The sequence below is a fragment of the Hoplias malabaricus genome, chromosome 16 (assembly GCF_029633855.1).
Source record: "Hoplias malabaricus isolate fHopMal1 chromosome 16, fHopMal1.hap1, whole genome shotgun sequence".
NCBI lineage: Eukaryota > Metazoa > Chordata > Actinopteri > Characiformes > Erythrinidae > Hoplias > Hoplias malabaricus.
The window spans coordinates 4,600,825-4,623,399 of NC_089815.1; the positions used below are offsets into that span (position 1 = coordinate 4,600,825).

General features: G+C 41.4%; 1 protein-coding gene across 2 annotated transcripts in view; it reads right to left on the reverse strand.

Moving 5' to 3' along the window:
• Nucleotides 1-21,515, reverse strand: part of LOC136671507 (myocyte-specific enhancer factor 2A-like) — a 30,398-nt gene extending 8,883 nt beyond the window's left edge. The window contains exons 1-5 of one of the 2 annotated variants that reach the window (XM_066647209.1): nucleotides 21,049-21,515; nucleotides 19,308-19,424; nucleotides 16,535-16,610; nucleotides 4,716-4,917; nucleotides 1,121-1,229 (exon numbers count right to left, since the gene is read on the reverse strand). In XM_066647209.1, coding sequence (XP_066503306.1) covers nucleotides 1,121-1,229; nucleotides 4,716-4,732 — 126 coding nt within the window. In that variant the 5' untranslated portion in view covers nucleotides 4,733-4,917; nucleotides 16,535-16,610; nucleotides 19,308-19,424; nucleotides 21,049-21,515. Of the gene's footprint in view, nucleotides 1-1,120; nucleotides 1,325-4,715; nucleotides 4,918-16,534; nucleotides 16,611-19,307; nucleotides 19,425-21,048 lie in introns of both variants that reach the window. The other variant, XM_066647208.1, reaches the window with a different exon arrangement.
• Between the last annotated feature and the right edge of the window lie 1,060 nt (nucleotides 21,516-22,575).

Below are 22,575 nucleotides of genomic sequence, written 5' to 3' on the forward strand. Positions count from 1 at the left end.
AGACACAGAGAGAACACACCACACTCCTCACAGACAGTCACCCGGAGCGGGAATCGAACCCACAACCTCCAGGCCCCTGGAGCTGTGTGACTGCGACACTGCCTGCTGCGTTGCCATGCTGCCTACGATATAAATTTAACTCATTATTATTAACAAAATTTCTGACTCATGTCAGAAACTCTTTAGAGGGCAGTGTTGAGTAATACTTGTTTATTTGATGTTTATTAATAACATATTTACACAGCAGAAGTCAGTAATGTTTGTTCATTTGAGCTCAAGCAACCTGATGTCTGTTGGGATCCACTAAACATCCAAGAACAGCCAAAAAGAGCTTAGCATCCTTCCACGGAGCAGCAGATTGACTAAATTTGACAACTTTACACTGATAAATAATATTAATTTATGTGTAGATAAATATAGTAAAAAGTCCTACAAAATATCAATTATACCTTTTTATGTATTTTAGACCCTGGTTTCCAGTAACCGGTCCCAGTGCATGTCAGACTGAACAAACTGTGCTGAGTTGGACTATATGAAGCCATTACTACAAGCAAGGACATACGTAACGAACAGGATAATTTACTCATAGCTAATGGGTAATAGCAAATGGAGTAAAAGTGAAGGTCAGTATGGCCATAGCAATCTGAGCACATGCTACTAGCATGATTGACCGAATGAACTGTAATCATTGCAAGCATTGCAGCCAAATGGGGAACGGACTGGACACAAATATAACACAGCATCAGCAAAAGGAGTCTGCATTCCCAGACACTGTAGTCCCGGCTGCTTTATTCTAATCTATTTACCATCAATTGACAGTTCTATTCATATCAGATTCAATTAGACATCTGAAAATATGTCCCACCGGCTTTTCACTCTGAGGATAAGAAGAGCGAGAGCACAGCCATGATGGAAATCAGAAAATCAGTGCCTTATCTTTATTTCATTTTCACTATTGCCTCTCTGTTTGGACTACTAACGATTGGACACACTACGATATGCTGCTTTGTCACTGGAAAGCATTCGAATAATGAAATCTACTTAAAACTTAAATGATGGCTATTCAGTTTGATTAGCTTTTACAGTTTCAGACTGGTCAGGCCCTAAAATCTCTGCTCACCTCCACAATGTCCGAGTTGGTTCTGCTCTCATGGGGCTCGTTGTACTCTGTGTATTTCAGCAAGACCTTGTCCATGTCTGTGCTGGCGTACTGGAAGAGCTTATTGGACCTGTTGAAGATAATGAGGGCGATCTCACAGTCACACAGCACACTCAGCTCATAGGCCTTCTTCATCAGCCCAAACTTCCTCTTGGTGAAAGTTACCTAGACAGCAGACCACAAGAGAAATAGAAGGTCATTATAAAGTGAGCTCATCCACAAGCACACGGCAAAGAAAAGCAGCTTAGTTTAGAAACCCAGTCTGAAAACAGATTTGTCCTCTCCCCTTTATAAATGTCAGATTAGTCAAGACATGTTTGGGAAAGACGTTCTTCAGATTGGCTGGAAATATTTGGATAATGTAGATTACAAGTAATGAAGTAGGCATTAGATAGCGCACATTAACATTTGAGCATAAAATCAAGTCTGTTTTGAGGCAATGAGGACTGTTTTCCACAATGCTAATAATGCTTCCAGTTCATGCTAACTATATTAGCATCATAGACATTGTGAAACAAACATATGACAACAAACATTAGCTGATCAAATATAACATTTGGGATAACTGAATAGCATTTTAAACAATCTGTTCCTTTAAATACTACTGCAGACACTTTGTGTTCTAGACACCGGTCGTTCTAGACTCTGAGGTTCTTGTTAATGGCGCAGCATCCTGCCCTTAGAGATATAAGACTGTAATGGTCTCATTAGGAGTGTCAGGAGAACACAGTTCTGTTCTGTTGTTCAAGGCAGTGTGACAGAACCCAGCTGTCAGGGTTGCCAGATCTCGTCATGTTCCCTGCCAATTACTTCCCCTCTCCGAGGAATCCCAAACCGTCCACCACTTCACTGCTGAGCACCAGGCTGCAGAGAGCTGAACGAGGCTTGGCTGGGAAAATGATCAACTGAGCAGGTTTGGCAATGTCAAACTCTTTGTGAAAAACCCATTACAAATTATTACTTTCGAAATGCAAGGGTTTTCACTGTGGTCCTAACCACTCTGAAAAAATAATAACAGGGATTTACTTGATTCAGTTGTGTACAGTATTTCCATCAATTCCTCCAAACCTCCACATCATTAAATGATTAATATTTAAACCAACAGACCGGAGTGGACTGTTGTGCAATGCTTCGTTACAAAGAGACGGACCAAGTCAGAATGTTTTATAGGGGGTGGTGATAGGAACCAGGCATCTTAATGCTTCAAAAGCTGAGTCACACTATGGTTAAATATATGGAGAGGTACACATGAAGCTTTATTTTGTAAAATACTTAAAGAAGAAATGATTCCTCACTATTTTACCATAATCAACAACTTATAAGCCATCGGAAGATAAGTGTAGTTTTATTGTTTTTTTTCGTGTAGTAAATAAAATGGCTGCAGTGTGGTGTGTTCTCCCTGTGTCTGCGTGGGTTTCCTCCGAGTGACTGTTTGTGAGGAGTGTGGTGTGTTCTCCATGTGTCTGCGTGGGTTTCCTCCGAGTGACTGTTTGTGAGGAGTGTGGTGTGTTCTCCCTGTGTCTGCGTGGGTTTCCTCCGAGTGACTGTCTGTGAGGAGTGTGATGTGTTCTCCCTGTGTCTGCGCGGGTTTCCTCCGGGTGACTGTCTGTGAGGAGTGTGATGTGTTCTCCCTGTGTCTGCGTGGGTTTCCTCCGGGTGCTCTGGTTTCCTCCCACAGTCCAAAAACACACGTTGGTAGGTGGATTTGCGACTCAAAAGTGTCCGTAGGTGTGAATGTGTGTGTCTGTGTTGCCCTGTGAAGGACTGGCGCCCCCTCCAGGGTGTATTCCTGCCTTGCGCCCAATGATTCCAGGTAGGATTTGGATCCACCGCGACCCTGAACTGGATAAGTGCTTACAGATAATGAATGAATGTTAATTGCTAAGTGAAAGTGAAGTAGACACCTGAACTAAGTAAAGTGCAGTGCTGGTTCCTCATCCAGTAAAGTTCACAATGTTTCAAATTGTGCTCAGCATTTTGAGGATACTCCAGCGACGTTTGGTTCTGCTGACAGCAGACTGTGGTCCGCTGAGTGTGAGGTTGCAGAGGGATGAACATAAATGGGACATTTCCTCTGAGAATAAGACATGATTTTGGCCCATAACACAAGAATTCTCCACTCCAATTGCTGTAGAACACGAGGAACATTCTTTCATTCCAGTCAGGCTCCGAGGTGATTGTTTGCACCTAACCTTAAAAATACTCTTAGTTTTTATGACTAAAGTCCTTATATGTCACAGACAAGCTACAGTATATATTTCTTTTGAAATCGCTGGTATTAATATGGGGTTTATCCTGGTTTTCCAGCAGCATCCGCTTCTAGGAAAGTCTTACAAGAGATGTTGGAGCATTTCTGTGAATATTTGATTGCATTTTGCTACATATATTGGTAAGGTTTTATTTGTGGAACACAAAAAACAATCCAACTCATCCAAAAGGCAATGGAGGATGATCCAACGCTCCAAAGAATGTTGTCCACAGCCCTACAGTTTGGACGTTGAGTATTAAATTCTGAGGCGTATGGCTTTACAACTGAAAAGGCCCAAAAGGAGGTGAAGAGATGGAAGTAAACTCTAAATAAAATATGCAAATGTCAAATTATTTCAATCAAAAGGGCACAGTTTGCACTGAGTGCATGATGTAGCAAACAAGAACTGTTCCAGACAAGATATGGTTTGTTGTGCTTGTGCGAGGTTTATATTTAGAGCACGGGGCAGACTGCGGATTCCAGCCTAGCTCTGCGGCTTCGGCTTGAGTGATGGCCATCAGGGGTTAGAGAGAGAGAGAGAGAGAGAGAGAGAGAGAGACAGAGAGAGACAGAGAGAGAGAGAGACTGACTCCTCAGACTGGCTCTGCTGGCTAACGAGAGATACAGAGCCCTAGACTCCTCTAATTACTGCAACCACACCACAGGGACAGCAGGTCCAGTGAGACGCAGGACAAGCGCCCTAGTGTGTGGCCACTAAGTCTCCTCCCAGAACAACACACACACACACAGTTTTCCTCACAACCTCATCTACCAGAAAGAGTGGTCAGTCAACAAAAATCAAACATCGCAACATATACAGCTATACACAAGACTAAGGTGCACCGTTGTGGACATTTTAAACACCTAAAATCTCTATTAGAAAAACATGAAATCAAATGAGGATGCCTAGAAGCAGCTGCACATGAGCCTAGGCTCCTCCTGCATATGTTTACATGTTCAAAAAAAGCATGAAATAAAATAGGATACGTTGAAGCAGCTGAGCTGAGCCGTTGAACACTGGCTAATGACCCAGTACTAATCGTCCAACATCCATGATCTCACTGTCGTTCTGGTGGCTGACTGCCATCAACACATGTAAACAAAAAACAGGTAACATCTACTGAGACATCTGAGTGGTGTTAAAATGTCTTTAGAGGGCAGGGTGAGTGATGTCTGTTTATTTGAGCTGGAGCCGTGTTTGTCCTTAGTGCTCTCAGCTAGGAACCAACGCGACCAATCTGGCAACATTAGGCTGGAGTTATAGTCATGCACTCTATTAACCCATGAGGTCAGATCGGCTGCTCTTACCTGTCTGTTCCTTTCATCAACGATCCGAGTGATCTGGATCTTCTTACGCCCCATTCTAACCACCTTCTTCTTATTACTATTTTTCTTCTTCTAAAACCCAAACAATGGGCCGGATTCGGTAAAATCGTTTCTGCAAACACTTTGTCCACTAATACATCGTCAGAAAATGAACACTCTCATCTTCTTTTTGTGGATCCAAATCCTGTGGAAAAGAGAACATAACACGGTGTTCATTAATTCAGATGAAGTAAGTGTGTTTTACAGTGGCCTTAAAGGGGAAAACCACATTAAGAAAAGGCTTCCATGTAAAATATAAGCAGTGATAGATGAAAACAAACACACACACAAAAGAACAGTGAAAATATTAAAAAGAAAGGCTTCCTTTTTGCTGCACAAATGAGGTGTTGTTTCTCCCTGTCAAAAAAACACGTCTGTGCAGAAAACTGCTTTAATACAAAGAACTCAGCAAGCTAACTGCTAACACTAACATGAAAGGCATTATGGGATTTTGAGTAAAGAAAGCTTCAACAAATATGGCTGCCATAAGAAATCCCACTTTATGGTATTTTCTCCTCTTTCAAACAACATAAGCATAACTTGAGAGCTGAAATAAAACGACTGGTGTCCAATATCTCAGTTAGAATTCCACCTTAAATAATGCAGCAGAAACTATTACTGCTGCAGCATTCAACTCCCATGCTAGCTTTAGCGGTTAGCTTGTTATCTTTTTTTGTTTGCATTGCAGGAATTTTCTGCAGAGATTTTTATTTTTATTTTTTGTAGAAACAGCACCCCATCTGCAGCAAGAAGACAGCCTTGTTTTTAATATTTTTTCTGTATGTTTTTATGGGCGGCACGGTGGCACAGCAGGTAGTGTCGCAGTCACACAGCTCCAGGGGCCTGGAGGTTGTGGGTTTGATTCCCGCGTCTGTGAGGAGTTGGTGTGTTCTCCCTGTGTCTGCGTGGGTTTCCTCCGGGTGACTGTCTGTGAGGAGTGTGGTGTGTTCTTTCTGTGTCTGCGTGGGTTTCCGCCGGGTGACTGTCTGTGAGGAGTGTGGTGTGTTGTCTCTGTGTCTGCGTGGGTTTCCTCCGGGTGACTGTCTGTGAGGAGTGTGGTGTGTTCTTTCTGTGTCTGCGTGGGTTTCCTCCGGGTGACTGTCTGTGAGGAGTGTGGTGTGTTCTCCGGGTGGGTTTCATCCGGGTGCTCCGGTTTCCTCCCACAGTCCAAAAACACACGTTGGTAGGTGGATTGGCGACTCAAAAGTGTCCGTAGGTGTGAGTGTCTGAGTGAATGTGTGTGTGTGTGTGTCTGTGTTGCCCTGTGAAGGACTGGCACCCCCTCCAGGATGTATTCCCACCTTGCGCCCAATTATTCCAGGTAGGCGACCCACCGCGACCCTGAACTGGATAAGGGTTACAGATAATGAATGAATGAATGTATGTTTTTATTTATCATTTTCGTTTTTTAAGTCATATCATTGTTTTTTTAAGTTTTTAATTCTTTTTTTTATTTCCTGTTCTTGTTTTTATGATTTTCCCTTTCAGTGCCAAAACACTTTTTTCACTAAAGCTGCTTCATGTGTTTGAGTGGAGTGAATAATCAAGGTAATTACAAGTAATCCCAATGCTGCTCCTACAGTTACACAAAGGAGAGGAATTAATTAAACACATAATATCATTCATTATTTAATATGTTTAGTACAAACAAACCCTACATTAATTAATGAACATATAGAAAACAGTATATTCAGAATACAACAAATGACCAGCCTAAAGGAGAAATCAGTCATTTTCTGCACTAATCTCCTTCGTAAAACATATATTATGTTGACACCTACTGGCCTGGATGTGTCAGAGTTTCTGTTTCAAAATCTATTTTCAACATTGCCATCCCCACGTGAGAGACCAGCCCTATGAAGCACAAACAGGATCATTTAGAAACTACAAAGCAATTTGAATTATCTCATGTGACTAGCACTTATATATAAGCGATTGCTCCATACTCCAGAACTTTAGTTGTAGAGCCATAGCAAAGAAGAAAAGTCTGAAGAAGAAAAGAACAAACATGTCTTAGCTGATAGACAACACTTAAAGGAAAGTTATCCAATTCAATAACCGTTTATCCAATTCAGGGTCACGGTGAGTCCAGAGCCTACCTGGAATCATTGGGCACAAGGCAGGAATACACCCTGGAGGGGGCGCCAGTCCTTCACAGGGCAACACACACTCACACAATCTTTCACACACTCACACCTAAGGTCACTTTTGAGTCGCCAATCCACCTACCAATGTGTGTTTTTGGACTGTGGGAGGAAACCAGAGCACCCGGAGTAAACCCACGCAGACACAGGGAGAACACACCACACTCCTCACAGACAGTCACCCGGAGGAAACCCATGCAGACACAGGGAGAACACACCACACTCCTCACAGACAGTCACCCGGAGGAAACCCATGCAGACACAGAGAGAACACACCACACTCCTCACAGACAGTCACCCGGAGGAAACCCACGCAGACGCAGAGAGAACACACCACACTCCTCACAGACAGTCACCCGGAGGAAACCCACGCAGACACAGGGAGAACACACCACACTCCTCACAGACAGTCACCCGGAGGAAACCCACGCAGACACAGAGAGAACACACCACACTCCTCACAGACAGTCACCCGGAGCGGGAATTAAAGGAAAGTTAAAGTTTTTTAATTAGATCTTTGTCTGAACCAGTACGCCAGGCCTATGAATGGAGCACTTCCAAAAGACGACGGCTAAAAATGAAACAGAACTTCATCACAGAAGTAGGAAGCAGAGATCCGGTTTGTGCGTGAAAGTTGATGAGTCGCGCTCTCTCTCTCTCTCTCTCCTCTGCAGCATGAAACCAAACCCTGTTTTACAATAGCATCCTTCAATGAGCACGACAAGTTCACCCAACTGTGAGCTGTCCTGCACTTACATAACCAGCAGCTCGTGCCAACAGAGCCCACAATGCAATATGTCATTTTCTACTCAACCAGCTCCACGCCATGTAAAAACACAGCAACATCCCACACACAGTCTTGTAGACGCTCCATTGTTTCACAGTAATTATTGTTCTGAGGATCAGCAGGAATGTATGAATGTATGAATTTACTGCGCTCTAAAAATAATTGAAAATGTCAGATGAAAACAGTGGGTTATATTGGGCTGTATTAACGTTCGCTGCCAGGGTGGATGCTGCTTTGCTCGCTAGTTCAAACCAAAACAATAGTACATTGGCAAGAAAGGAGAAGAAACAACAGCTTCTGTTTCAGTGGCTTTCACACCTTCCCTCTCATCTCCTCCGTTACCAGGGCAACACATTAGATAGCATTAATAAGGCCAACCAACTGCATCGAAGTTCAGCAGGGTGTGGTTGGAGAGCTTTGCAAAGGAATGGAGATTTGAGACAATTAAGCAGTGCATTACAAATAAAGTAAATGGTAATTATGTTACATTATTTTGCTTCTGGTTTGAAACTAATAGTAGAAGGAGGCCAAGGAAACTTGAATATCAGTTGAAGACAAGTAGATAACATTAGCTAAATTAATTAAATCCTTGTACAGTGTTTTTTTTTAATAATTGTAGACTTGTGAAGGCATATTTGTAGACTGTTGCTTCCACACTGGCAGGAGAACACAAAATGGAGGACAATTACTGGTCCATAACACTCTCTTAAACTGTGTCATTAATACATAATTTAATAAATATGTGTTCAAATTGAAAGACACTTTAGAAACAGCCGTGAAAATGTTTCTGTTGTCGTTAGGGAACTACTGAATATTGACAGTTAGTTAATAAGCTGCAGTGGATGAGGTCTACACTGAAAGAACAAATGGATGAAGAAGAAACTCAACGAATGTAAATTATAATTTCTCATTTTAAAAATGACTATCATTTTTAATTATTCTGCACGCCCCAAAATCTGTGAAGTTTTGCACAAAATGTAGCCTCTCAGTGAAGAAAACGAGCAACCGTTAGTGTGGCTCACACCTCCGAAACCGCCATCTCCAAAAACAGAAAGAACACGTGCTTCTCCGTCTGTTAATAAGCTTCACAAGTGCATGTGTCTGTGAATGTGGTTTATTTGTGTAAAACATGATGAAGTTCAGTAACTCACATGAAAAAAAAATCAACAGTAAAACACACGCCACAGTTTCATGTATAATCACTGTTTACTGGATTTAACAAACTGAGAATTATAACATCACGTGTGGTCTGTGTGTACAAGGGTATGATTTATATATATTCATATTTTAAGTATAAATAGTAAACTTTTGGGAGTATAATTTATTTTTCTTTACAAATACATTCTTTAAGCAACAAAAGCAACACCTTTACACCACCACCTCACCAGATGGAATTCACAGAATCGAGTGGGCTACATTCTCTGCACCAAGAGATGGAAGTGCTCCATTTTATTGGCAAAGACATGGCATGGAGATGATTGCAGGAGAGACCACAAACTTCTAAGCTCCAGGAGAAAGCTCCAGGAGAAAGCTAAGTAAAAGCAATCAAGCCATTAGACTTCCAAAATATGACCTGGAGAACATATCGCCTTACCACATACTTGACTTCAAGGAAATCATCAGGAAGTACTTTCAGATGCAAGACACATCGGGCAAAGAACCTGAGGAACTATGGGTGGAACTGAAAGGGATCATCAAGGAAGAATCAGAGAAGAAACTGGGTAGAATGCAAAGGACATAGAAATCAGAGGAAGACTGATGAATCGGTGAATATTGCACAAGAATTGAGGATAGGCCAAAGACACTGAAGTTTTGTTTTTCTGAAGATCTGTGAGATAAGAACTAAATCTCAACCTTGAGTTGCTATGCTAAACGATGCCAATAGAAAGGTCATAATTGACCAAACGATGATCAAATGAAGATGGAAAGAATATGCAGAAGACCTCTGCAAACAAGATGTTAGTCACCATGACATTTTTGTTGATCTCAAATACAACTCAACTAAGGACCTTCTGTTGTATAAGATGAAGTCAGACAGGGCCCGAGATCGCCGCCAAAAAACGAAAGCCACAGGAATCGATAACATTGCAAGGGAAATATTCCAAGATTGTGAAGGAGATCCAGTTACAGTGCTGACCAAATTGTGCCAAAAATCTGGAAAACCACTAAATGGCCAACAGATTGGAAGGAGTCAGTTGATATGCCAATATCAAAGAAAGAAAACAGGAAGGACAGTACAAACTACTGAACAATTTCCCTGATACCACATGCCCGTAAAGTTATGCTGAAGATCATTCAATGTAGACTAGAGCCTGACTTCGAAAGAGAGCTTCCAGATGTGCATGTAGGATTTATATAAAAAGAGAGAAACAAGAGATATCATTGCAGATATATGCTGTATTATGGAAAAGGCCAAGGAATTTAAGAAGGAAATCGTCATGTTTCATGGTCTTTAACAAAACCTTTGACTGTGGTGACCATGGGAAATCTCTATACAGGGGGTCCTCGACTTACGAAAATGACCAGACAGGTTTCACATCAGCAAAGGAATAAGACAAGTCTGCATTCTGTCACCATACCTGTTCAAACTATACACTGAATAAACAACGAGAAAAGCAGGACTGGAGGAAGGTGATTGAGGATGATTCAAGAATGGTGGAAGAAGCATCAACAATCTTCAATGTGCACTGAAGGCAAGTTAAAAATTGAAGTGAAAGGATAGGTCTCCAGTTCAGAATGAAGAAGACAAAAATGGAGAAGAGGTGTTAGCAGTGGATAGCTTTAGCCTGCCTGGATCCATTATCAACATCTAAGCATCCAGCAGCCAGGAAATACAACAAAGACTGGTATTCGGCCGAGCCAGGATGAAGGAACTGGAAAGGGTTTTCAAATGTAATGATGTGTCTCTCCAAAACAAATATCAGAACTGCACAGACTATGGTCTTTTCTGTATTTCTTTATGGATGTAAAAGGCGGAAGATGATTTTGAACTTCAGCGTTGGAAAACACTTCTGAGAATACCTTGGACTATTAAGGAAACACAAATAGTTTTTGGACCAAATCAAGCTTCACCTTTCACTAACAGCCCAGATAACCAAACTGTTCTGGACACATTATGGGACGAACCAGTTAATTGGAAAAGGCAGTTATGTTTGGAACAGTTATGTAGAAGTTAAAGGAGCACAAGGATAACAAGACGGTTGGATACAATCAAAGAAATAATGAAGGAGCCATTAAGAAACCCAAAGAACCCCAAACAGAAGCCAGGACGTTTTAGAGAAACACTATCCATACGGTATTGGAATCTTAATGGCACTTACTAAATATAATAATAATATAGGCTCCAGATCATGATGAAGCCTTCACAGAAGATGAATGAATTCATTAATTCAATTAATACACATATGTTCTTCTAATGAAGACCCTAACACAGTTATATTTCTATTTACATGCTTTCAGTCTTACTGTAAAACAAAAGTCTGTAAAAAAGCAGCTGGTAGATTGGACAATGGTCATGTGACCATGTACAGACCTGATCATCTTGTAATGTAAAGCAGAAGAATAGCATGAGCACATGAGCTGGAGAACACAATGAGCATATCAAAAGTGCTCAGTCTGACTATGTGCAGTTCATTTCAGAACAGATCTTAAGGGTCAGTGAGGAGATCACATCCCTGCTGAACCAGCTCTGGCCTGGTTTATTAACTATCCCCCTGTACATGCGAGTGTAAACACACACACAGACACGCAAGCTTTCACTCAGCTCAAACACACACTCAGCTGCATTCTGGAGGAAAGAAGTCTTAACCAACGTGATGTTTGTGTCCTGATTTAAACATGGTTAACTCTGTTTACGTGTGAACTGCCTGAGATCTTTCTAAAGGCACAACACAGGCAATGAGAAACGTACGCGTGTGAATTAAAGCCGTTGTGTTGCACCAAAAGCACTATTCAGTTCTCTGCAGACACACGTCTAGTTGGTCTTTTTATGTCTTTTTTTTGTGTTAATTATTTACTGCTAGCTGAACTGGAGGATTAGCTGTCTTTCCTTCTAACTGTTGATTCAAAGTAACTCCCAAATGATGTTGGAAACTGCTCTGACTCAGATAAAGTAAGATATCTTGCTGCGGCTCCACATGTAAGTAATAAAGTCCAAAAAAATGCATTTACTGAGACGCGAAAACAACAAAAGATCTGCCTTTGGGCTGGTGCTGAGATGCCTTTAAAAGCCAGCAATGAGAATTCATTCGTTCATTCATTGTCTGTAAGCGCTTATTCAGTTCGGGGTCGCGGTGGGTCCGGAGACTACCCGGAATCATTGGGCGCAAGGCAGGAACACACCCTGGAGGGGGCGCCAGTTCTTCACAAGGCGACACACACTCACATATTCACTCACACACTCACACCTACGGACACTTTTGAGTCTCTCATCCACCTAACAACATATGTTTTTGGACTGTGGGAGGAGTCTGGAGCACCCGGAGGAAACCCATTCAGACACAGGGAGAACACCAGCAACGAGTAATGTTTGTTTATTTGAGCTTGAACTCATTTGGGAGCTGTTAAAAACAGAACAAGGTAGAGGGCTGGGTGGGGCTTGCAGGTCAGATGTGAGGAAGCAAAAAAAAATATTTAAACAACTGTCCTAAAACAGCTTTTGTTGTCATACACTGACATTTGTATTTCGCAATCAGAATTATTAAGATTGGTGTTTTTTATTTTTTATAAAACAAAAGTAATGTGAGAAATGTAGCATTGTGTAGTTTTGGTTGATGTTGGACCCCTGTATGAGGACAAAAAGCCCCCCAGAGCAGAAGTGTGTGTTATGTTAATATGTTCAATAATACATAATAAAAGTCCTAGACAAAGAGTGTGATTTTTAATATGCTGTGGTAGTGTATATACACTAACAGGTTTGTTGTAGGTTGGCACCGAGGGTCTCTGGATTCAGGTAAAGCTGATGTCTCAGGGAAAGAGAAAGCATGGCGTGTTACACAGAATAAACAAGAATGTAAAGAGCCATTGTCTCTGTATTATTGTTCTCATGAAAGCGCATGCTTTAGCTCAGGCAGAACTTAATAGACATGACAGGACATTAAGATATGATATAACAGCGACTGTGCTGTTCAGAGCATGTCTGTCCTGCATTATAAATCATATGGTAATGGAGATACAGTGTTATGGAGAGTGAGGAACATGTCTGAGGGATGCTAGGCCTTGCTGAGGAGTTATTTCATGAGTGAGTGTTTTCCACTGTAAGTGGTGAGTGACAGCAGACGCTTGAAAAGATTAAAAACATCTGGGATTCATTTGGGAGGCTTGAAATGTGTAATTCCTCTGTCATGGTTCTTCAGAAAAGGCACCGTATTTACACACTCTCCCAGATAAAAGAACACCTGCTTAGTTCATCTGCCTCGTACAATACGTTTTAACTACAGTATAATTTTTTTACAACTTTAGAACTGAAGGCTACTCTCTGTGGAAGGTGTGGTTTATTGGGAGTAGAGGGTGAGGTCACTCTGCTCTGACCATGTCCTCTGCCACTTTACTCTCTTTTAGTGTGTTTACTAAAAAGCACCATATGCTGCCTCTCCCAATTACATTTCCATTCAAAATTCCCCCTTCTCTCTCTCTCTCTCTCTCTCAACACCACTATTCTTCCTCTATTCTACCTCATTTTCTTTCTCTGTTCCTTGTTCTCTCTCTCCTTTGAACTCTTACAACTACACCATGTAACAAGTGGAATTAATATTGTGTCACTGTTAACAATAGTGTTTGGTGTGTTCTCCCTGTGTCTGCGTGGGTTTCCCCCGGGTGACTGTCTGTGAGGAGTGTGGTGTGTTCTCCTTGTGTCTGCGTGGGTTTCCTCCGGGTGACTGTCTGTGAGGAGTGTGGTGTGTTCTCCCTGTGTCTGCGTGGGTTTCCTCCGGGTGACTGTCTGTGAGGAGTGTGGTGTGTTCTCCCTGTGTCTGCGTGGGTTTCCTCCGGGTGACTGTCTGTGAGGAGTGTGGTGTGTTCTCCCTGTGTCTGCGTGGGTTTCCTCCGGGTGACTGTCTGTGAGGAGTGTGGTGTGTTCTCCCTGTGTCTGCGTGGGTTTCCTCCGGGTGACTGTCTGTGAGGAGTGTGGTGTGTTCTCCCTGTGTCTGCGTGGGTTTCCTCCGGGTGACTGTCTGTGAGGAGTGTGGTGTGTTCTCCCTGTGTCTGCGTGGGTTTCCTCCGGGTGACTGTCTGTGAGGAGTGTGGTGTGTTCTCCCTGTGTCTGCGTGGGTTTCCTCCGGGTGACTGTCTGTGAGGAGTGTGGTGTGTTCTCCCTGGGTCTGCGTGGGTTTCCTCCGGGTGACTGTCTGTAAGGAGTGTGATGTGTTCTCGCTGTGTCTGCGTGGGTTTCCTCCGGGTGACTGTCTGTGAGGAGTGTGGTGTGTTCTCTCTGTGTCTGTGTGGGTTTCCTCCGGGTGACTGTCTGTGAGGAGTGTGGTGTGTTCTCCCTGTGTCCGCGTGGGTTTCCTCCGGGTGACCGTCTGTGAGGAGTGTGGTGTGTTTTTCCTGTGTCTGCGTGGGTTTCCTCCGGGTGACTGTCTGTGAGGAGTGTGGTGTGTTCTCCCTGTGTCCGCGTGGGTTTCCTCCGGGTGACCGTCTGTGAGGAGTGTGGTGTGTTTTTCCTGTGTCTGCGTGGGTTTCCTCCGGGTGCTCCGGTTTCCTCCCATGGTCCAGAAACACACGTTGGTAGGTGGATTGGAGACTCAAAAGTGTCTGTAGGTGTGAGTGTGTGAGTAAATGTGTGAGTGTGTGTTGCCTTGTGAAGGATTGATGCCCCCTTCAGGGTGTATTCCTGCCTTGCGCCCAATGATTCCAGGTAGGCTCTGGACCCACCGCGACCCTGAACTGGATAAGGGTTACAGATAATTAGTGAATGAATGAATGTTAACAATAGTGCATCCAAGTGAAAGCGTAGTGATATTGCAAACACGTATAATATCACAATGTGACGATTACCTCGGCATCGTTCAGCCCTAACGCTCTCTAATGCGTGTTAGCCAGGCTGCTGTATCAGATCAGAGGAACTCTCTTGACACTGCGAGGCATTCGCCACTGCAGGACTCGACTAAATCGTTTGATCTGCTAAATCTAATTATCTCCTATTCCTCGGATTTGGTCTTTCATTCTGCTTGAGATTCGAGTCTTCCTTTTTATGTTGAGGCTGAATAAATAGAGATGTAGAGCCCCTGCTGGGAGGTGGGCTGCGAGGCCTGCTCCAGGCTCCTCACTCTCTCTGTATCAGCTGAAACCTGTCCTCTGAGAGAGGGAGCAGCGCTCGCAATTCAGAAGCACCAATTTAACGGGAAACGAACAGAAATGATTATCTGTGACCTGAGAAATGTGCAAGGGGAGGGTCATAAATCAGGAATGTGACGTCACTATTATTACATTAACTAACTACATTTACTCAGTTATTTGTACTTAATTACAGTGTTGGTAGATTTATACTTCTCTGGTTATTTCCCAAATTGTTTTATAGTATATTTACAACTAAAATTAACCAAACCCCTTAAAGGAAAATCCGTCCACTCTGCGGTAAATATGACACACCTCCAGTGTATATCCCAAATTGTACATCTCTGTAATGTTCTTAAAACACATGAAGTCAATGGTATATCATTATGAATATGTTGCTCAAATAATAAGAACACAACACACATTTTTTTAAATGTTGTACTGAGTACTACCCAAAGACAGAGAGCCTTAACCGCTTCTGACTTCACTGCTAATCCAATTGCATAGCATCAAGCCCAACCACTATATAATTCTCTGAACAATTTTATTCACCTGTAGCCCACACAAGGCTTGACGTGGATCTACTCTACAGAACTGCACTGTGTTTGTTGTTTCATTTTTATAGAGATCTATTTTAAATGTAAGTACAACTGAATTTCTTTACAGTAGAAGGGGTCTCTGGATATATTGGGGGTGGGGCGATACCGTAGCCTGCTAATGTTTCCAGAGAATTTACATAATTTGTTTATTAACACACCTTCTACATAGAATACACCTCTGCAGATTTTAATGCTTGATTATATATGTATAATTATTTATCCCGATATATTTTCACTCTGAAAATCAACACGTTATTTGACCAGAACTATGTATGGCCAAAGTCTCTAGCGATATTAGTAAAAGTGAGGGGGTTTTCCCCTCAGTGAGACCAAGCCCTGTGATATCAACTCTGTCCATACGGTGCACTGCTGACCTTCTGAGGTCAAAGGCCCTTTAAGAGAGAGAAGAGGATTGGTCTGAGGATGAGGATTAGCCAAAGTATTTGGCAACGGCAATTAGTTCAGGATCCCTCCAACTGCTCCACGCTCTTCACAAGGTCAGAAGAGTGATGGCTCTGAACAGAGTGGACAAACCACATCTGAGCGGTCAGTGGAGGGGCGCACACACGCTGACACCAAGGGAAAAGGGAAATTCTTACCAAATGCATTCCAGTTCACAGATAAATATGCTTTGGCACGATGCTTCACGTTTGCCTTGTTTGTCAGCGAACGCGTTTGGAGGCCGGAGCTGGGGCTTTCCCGGAGAACTTTTCAGAAGTACATCATCTCTCTTTCAGTTTAGAACCGTGGCCAAGGGAACGGCACGCATTAGCGTCCAAGACTGAAATTAATGTTAAGCCTGCAGCGCAGCGACACGCGCCTTCGGGGATTGTAATGCACGTTGCTGACTTAATAATTGATTAAAAATAAGGACTAAAATTAGTTTTCCATTAGCACTGTTTCACTGAAGCTAGAAGTTGCCTTTTATGTTCATGTAGAAGCAGCTCTCCAAAGCCTTACCTTATCCACTGGAACAGAAAACACCAAAGTTCTCTCGGATCTGCTTCAACATCGCATCCTGGCAGGCAACCTGGTGCTGGAAAGGAATACATTTTAGACATGTCACAACTTTAACATCAGTGGAATAGCACGAATATTCATTAACATCCCAATAACATTAGCATTCTCGCAATAAAAAGGGCGTCCCAGCCTGAAACTAGCATTGTACGCTGTACTTTTCATTTTATGAATGTTGGTGTACACACTCATGTACCTTGGGTCATCATGCCCATTCCATCACACACACACACACTGCACTGAACTCCTCATGCCCAATAACAAGCACTGGCTAAATGGGTTTAAAACTGTCCAGCACTGGCTCCACCTTTGGTATGAGATGGATTCCATCCATGCCATCAAATGCTTACAGCAATATTCAAAAATGTAGTATAAAGCCTTCCCAGAACAGCAGAAGCTGTCATTCCAGAGGAAACATCGGAGGAGTGTATGTCCATAAAGTATATTTATTCACATCATATTAATCACGTTTTGTGCAGGAATTACACCATTTCCTAACACTTTATTTCAAATCATGAGGTTTTCACTCAGTATTTCTGAAAGGAAAAAAAACTGTAGATTTTTTCGAAGCACACACCAAAGGAAATACCTGAGGCTGCTCAGGTTTAGAGCTCTTTCATGCTCTTTAAGTTGTGTGTAGAGCAAGCCAGGCGCTGTAATAAAGTGTAAAGCGGTTTGCAGGCCTTTGCCAGGGCACAGGGCCAAAGCCTCGAATGCTCCGCTCTGGATGCCGGCGCTGGATCTTAACAGTAAGGTCAGTAAAGCGCACTCGAGTTGCCATCCAGATCTGATTCACAGTTTGATTTGGCAAGTACGAAGGTTTCTATTTACAATCCACAAAAGCCGGCTTCATGAGACTACAGGAAGGCAGATTGAGGAGCTAATATTTGCAGACAATTTTATTTGATTTCTTTATTTATTGAGTGTAATTTTTGACTCGTGGGGAACCTATTTAGCATCAAACGTGCGGCCTGGTGGTCAGACAGGAGGCAGCCAGAGGTTTTTGGTTTTGGAGCTGGAGAGCTGGGATGAGACTAGAGGGAGACCCCACAGGGATAAGCTTTCAGCTGCGAGCTGAACGTGTTCCAAAAACCACAGCCAGAGAGAAAAGAGAGTCCAAAGAAGCTCAAATCATACGACAGAATTGCTCAGAGAAACTAGGGTCTGGCAACAGACTACATTCATTCCCTCCTTCACACTTCAACTCAACTTATACTCAACTGCGCTGCCCACAACATTCGGTTTAGAGGTCTTTACTGACTTACGGCTTCAAATATAATAGAATGGCTATTATTTATTATATATAAATATAAACCCATCATTCATCCATAACATTAAAACCACCTCCTTGTTTCTACACCCACTGTCCATTTTATCAGCTCCACTGACCATAAAGATGCACATTGTAGTTCTACAATTACAGACTGTAGCCCAGTCAGCACCGCTGCTGGAGTGTTTTTAACTCCTCAGTGTCACTGCTGGATTGAAAATAGTTTTCCAAACAAAAGTATCCCACTGACAGCGTCCTGTGTCCATTGATGAAGGACTAGAGGACGACTGACACACACTGTGCAGCGATAGATGAGCTACTGTCTCTGACTTTACATCTACAAGGCAGGTGTGTCCAGTAAGTGGGCACGGCGTTTAAAAACTCCAGCAGCACTGCTGTATCTGATCCACTCTATACCAGCTCAACACACAATAACACACCACCACCACGTCAGTGTCACTGCAGCTCTGAGAATAATCCACCGCCCCAAATCACACCTGCTCTGTAGGGGTCCTAACAGAACAGAGTCAAAGAGGGCTAACAAAGATGGACTACTCCCTTTAGATGTAGAACTACAAAGTGATCCTCTTTGTGGAGCTGAGAGAATGGACAGTGAGGAGAAGGAGAAGGTCATAATGTTGATTTAACGGTATACAGTCATAAAAGATATATATGATTATAATATATATAATAGTTTGAGAACTAACCCTGGTATCTCATAAAATGTAATCGTAACACTTACATAGGTTTATGTCTGTTATGAGTGTTTATGTAGGAGTTAAACTACATAAAACTCTCATAACAACAGACACCTGCTACATGTATAAAGAAATCTACAGTAATAAGTGTCAGTTGTTTAAGTTCGTACTTATATGTTTATAGCTTAGTGTTTATGGTCACAACTAATAAAAGGTATACTACTTGTGATTATATTTTTAATATGAATATACATTACAATATATAAGGTTTTGAGTAATACAGTGGTTAACCAAATATATAATGCATTATATTTGAGTAAAAGATTTCCATTGATCTAATTCTAATAACAATAGTAAACAGACTGTAAAGTTTTAAAGTACCACGTTAAAAATAAACGTGAAGACCCACATTACGTAAAGCTAACTATACAGCAACAATAACAGATTCAGGAGCTCAGGAGATTAAAAAAGAGAAAAAGTACTTTAAACATCACCAGACTGAATTAATTCTTGACTACGGCAGCAGTGTTGAGAAAAATGAGTTCACAGCGACTCTGCAGTTGTTACTGTAACCTAAAGTCAAGGGAAGAGCTGAGGTTTTCAAGAGGTGTAATGAAGTCGTATTAATCAAAACATAAATTAACTATAAAGACATCAGAGTTTACAGCTCGGAGATTCATCCCAGATGAAACCCATAAACAAATGGTAACAGAGTTAGTCAATAATGACAGAAATGTCTTAGTCTTACCAAGAAATGAGAGCAGGGGTGGGTTCTCCAGATTAGAAAGCCCTGAGCTCCAAATCTCTTCAAGCCCTGAGCGTGAAGCAGTCTAGTTAGGCTCCTTCTGCTCCTCTTGAAAGAAATCTTGAGGAGAACGAAGACGGAGTGATAGAGCGGGAGAGGGAGAATGAGAGAGAGAGAGAGAGAGAGAGAGAGAGACCACATCTCAAGGACATGACATTGGTCTTCTGAGATGGAGACTTGAATTACCATCCACTCTCCCCTTGCTATTCCATACCACCACAAGGTAAAGGAGAAATAAGGGTGCAGTGTTTCAGTCAGAAGAAAGTACTATGCCAAGTGCTCATGAGCAAGACGTAACCTCAAACCAGCCCATTTAAGTGCATACTGCATGCTTTCTTGGCTTCAACACAATGTACAGATTGATTGACCATATATTAATGCACTGCATATCCATGTACATGCCTCCATGCATCACAGTCTAGTGAATGAGTGCAAGAGCGTACTGTAATACAGTTATGTTCAATGTGCTGCCTCATGATTTACCATATGAACACAGTGATGTGTATAATTTTCAGAGCAGGCATCACTCAGTCTAATCAAATTGCCCATGTTTTGAAATCTGGAGCACACGGTGTTAGGTTGTGCCCTAACCTAATAGACTGTCCACTATTAACCTCAGAGCCCAGGAATAGTCAGAGAATGTGCATTAACTCACAGCGTATGCTATTTTCAACCCACACAGCTGCAAAAAAAAAAAAAAGACTTGAGCTATTTTTATTTATGTTTGAGCCTGATATAACGACAACATTAATGTTTACAGCAGTGCCCAGTGAGGCTAGTATTTCAAAAGTCAATATCATGGAGTGCATAATTGTCCGTGTATCATTTTTTTCCCCAATACATGGAATAATTTGTGGTATTATGTTCGTTATTAATATTAACTACAAATAGAGTTAATTTATGGAAACTAAAATGTATTTAATCTAGTTGCTTTTGTGCTGTGTCATGAAAACCAAGGTATTTGATAGTATTAATATCTGCCCACTCAGCCTACAGCAGCTTTAGCCCCGCCCACTCAGTATGACGTTATAAGGAGTGTTTCACCTGTTGGATTTTGAATGAAGCAAAGGAAGATTAAAGTAATGTAAATTAAAGTTTTAAGAAATATAGCTCTAATGGCTTAAAAATGTTTCAAAAGCTTAAAGCTACAGTTGAAAATAAGGTAAAACTCAAAGGTTCAAAAGTAACATAAATAATGCTATTACAGTTTAACAGCAAGTACAATGTAACTAGCAAATCCCTCAGTAATAATATCATTAAAATTATGAAGATGTTTAATAAAAAGTAATGAATATTATGATTATGATAATGATAATAACGGTATTATAAACCTGTTTGAGTTTTGTAAATGTAAAAGAATCCAACACATGTTTTTGTAAAAGGCTAAAGTGAGGAATTCGGACTTTCGTGATTAACATCTCAGTAACGTTCACGTTTCTTTCTCATTTCTAGACTTTCTCAGTACTGTCTATAAACAGCTTTCAGTAAAGCGTTTGTTAAAACGGTAAACAGAACACATCTAACCGGACACTACACACTCAAAACTAGAGTTAATAAGTGTAAATAAACCACAACACGGCTAAAGACAAGGAAAATGCTTTTAACGCATATAAAAAAAACCGTTAGAATTCCCCTCAGGCTGGCAGCGCTACAGCACCGTTGCTATCAGCTTTCAGTAACTTACCCACTCTCCGAGAGAAAAAAAGAAACCCAGCTGGCCAATAATATCGACATTTTCAGGCAAACATGTCCCCGTCAGTTACATCTGCGTCCTCGACTTATTTGGTGATGTGCGGTGTAGTAATCCTCCGTCAGAAGCTCCAGCGGCGTGACTCCTCCCTCACAGCCGAGCTAAGTCACCCGAGGGGCGGACACAGTTGGCTCAGTGTCCCGCTGAATCGCTGCTCCCTTTTTTTTTCTCCTGGAGGCTTCCCACTGCCCGTTTCTTCTAAAAAATAAACGATTGAAATGACCCTCTCATTAATAAGCTTTGTATTTCGTTTTTAAAAAGTGGGTCAGGTTAAATCCCTTATGTTGTAGAGGTCATATTTATGACCTGTGTTAAATAGCATTTACATTAATTCACTGAAATGACTACTTTTAAATGTGTATCACTTCTATATGAAAGTCATATCGGGCCTAACTGACAAAACTGAAATATGGCGTTGGTGTCGTTTACTGCATTCATACAATGTGGAAAAAGTAAAAATGGTCATTTTAAAGATTTAAAGGCATTTTAAGATGAAAAAAGGATTCTATAATCTTTAAAATGTTTGCCTTATTTAATGGTTGATAAGTTTTTTTCAGAATGTTTTGTTGTGAAATGGTTAAATGTAGAGAAATATATTCAGATTTATGTACAGTGTTGTTGCTTCAAATCCAAATTTGCAACGTCTGCATCCCAAATACAGCCATTTTATTTCTCTTCAAACCCTTGTGTGTGGGACTTATTGCATATTCATTTATTTCGACTTATTGTGTCGACTGAATGACGGTGAAGGTGCAGAGTTATATCTCAAAACACTTTTAACGCATTAGGGTAAATTTGTCTTGGAAATAACTTCTTAATCTGTAATTAGGTAGGGACAATTGTTGATAGATTTAAAGTGTTTTTAGACTGGGCCGCTACTTCAATGACCCCATGTTTTTTGTGTGTCAGTATATCAGTTGATGTTGAGAACTTTAAAATAGATTTAAAGATGGAGACGCAATTTCTGTATTAATTTGACACATCTGATTTCTATTTGCAGCAGCATCCTTTACTCTTCTCAGAAGACTGAAGACTAGATGTTGGAACACGTCCATGAGGGTTTGATGGCATTCAGCCTTGGCAACATTAGGAAGGTAAGGTGATGAGGTGATGCTGGATGATTAGTGCACATTTATGTAGTTTGAAAACTAATTGCGAGAAATATGAACCATTTGTACGTGTGGTATATAACCGAAGTGACATTAGCCTTCGGGGGAAATGCAGAATTTAATTTCATCATGGCAATATCTGGGGAATATATATATATATATATATATATACAGATATGGCTTTTATTTAAATAAGTTTTCTACCGTGTCAGTATACCAACCACTTACAAGAGGCTAAAAAAAATCAGTACTGCAAAAGGTTCTGCAGACTGGGAATAACTCCTCTTTAAAATTTATTACATGTTCTGACATTCTCGTCATAAATTATTGTCTATAAATAATAAGTGTGTTC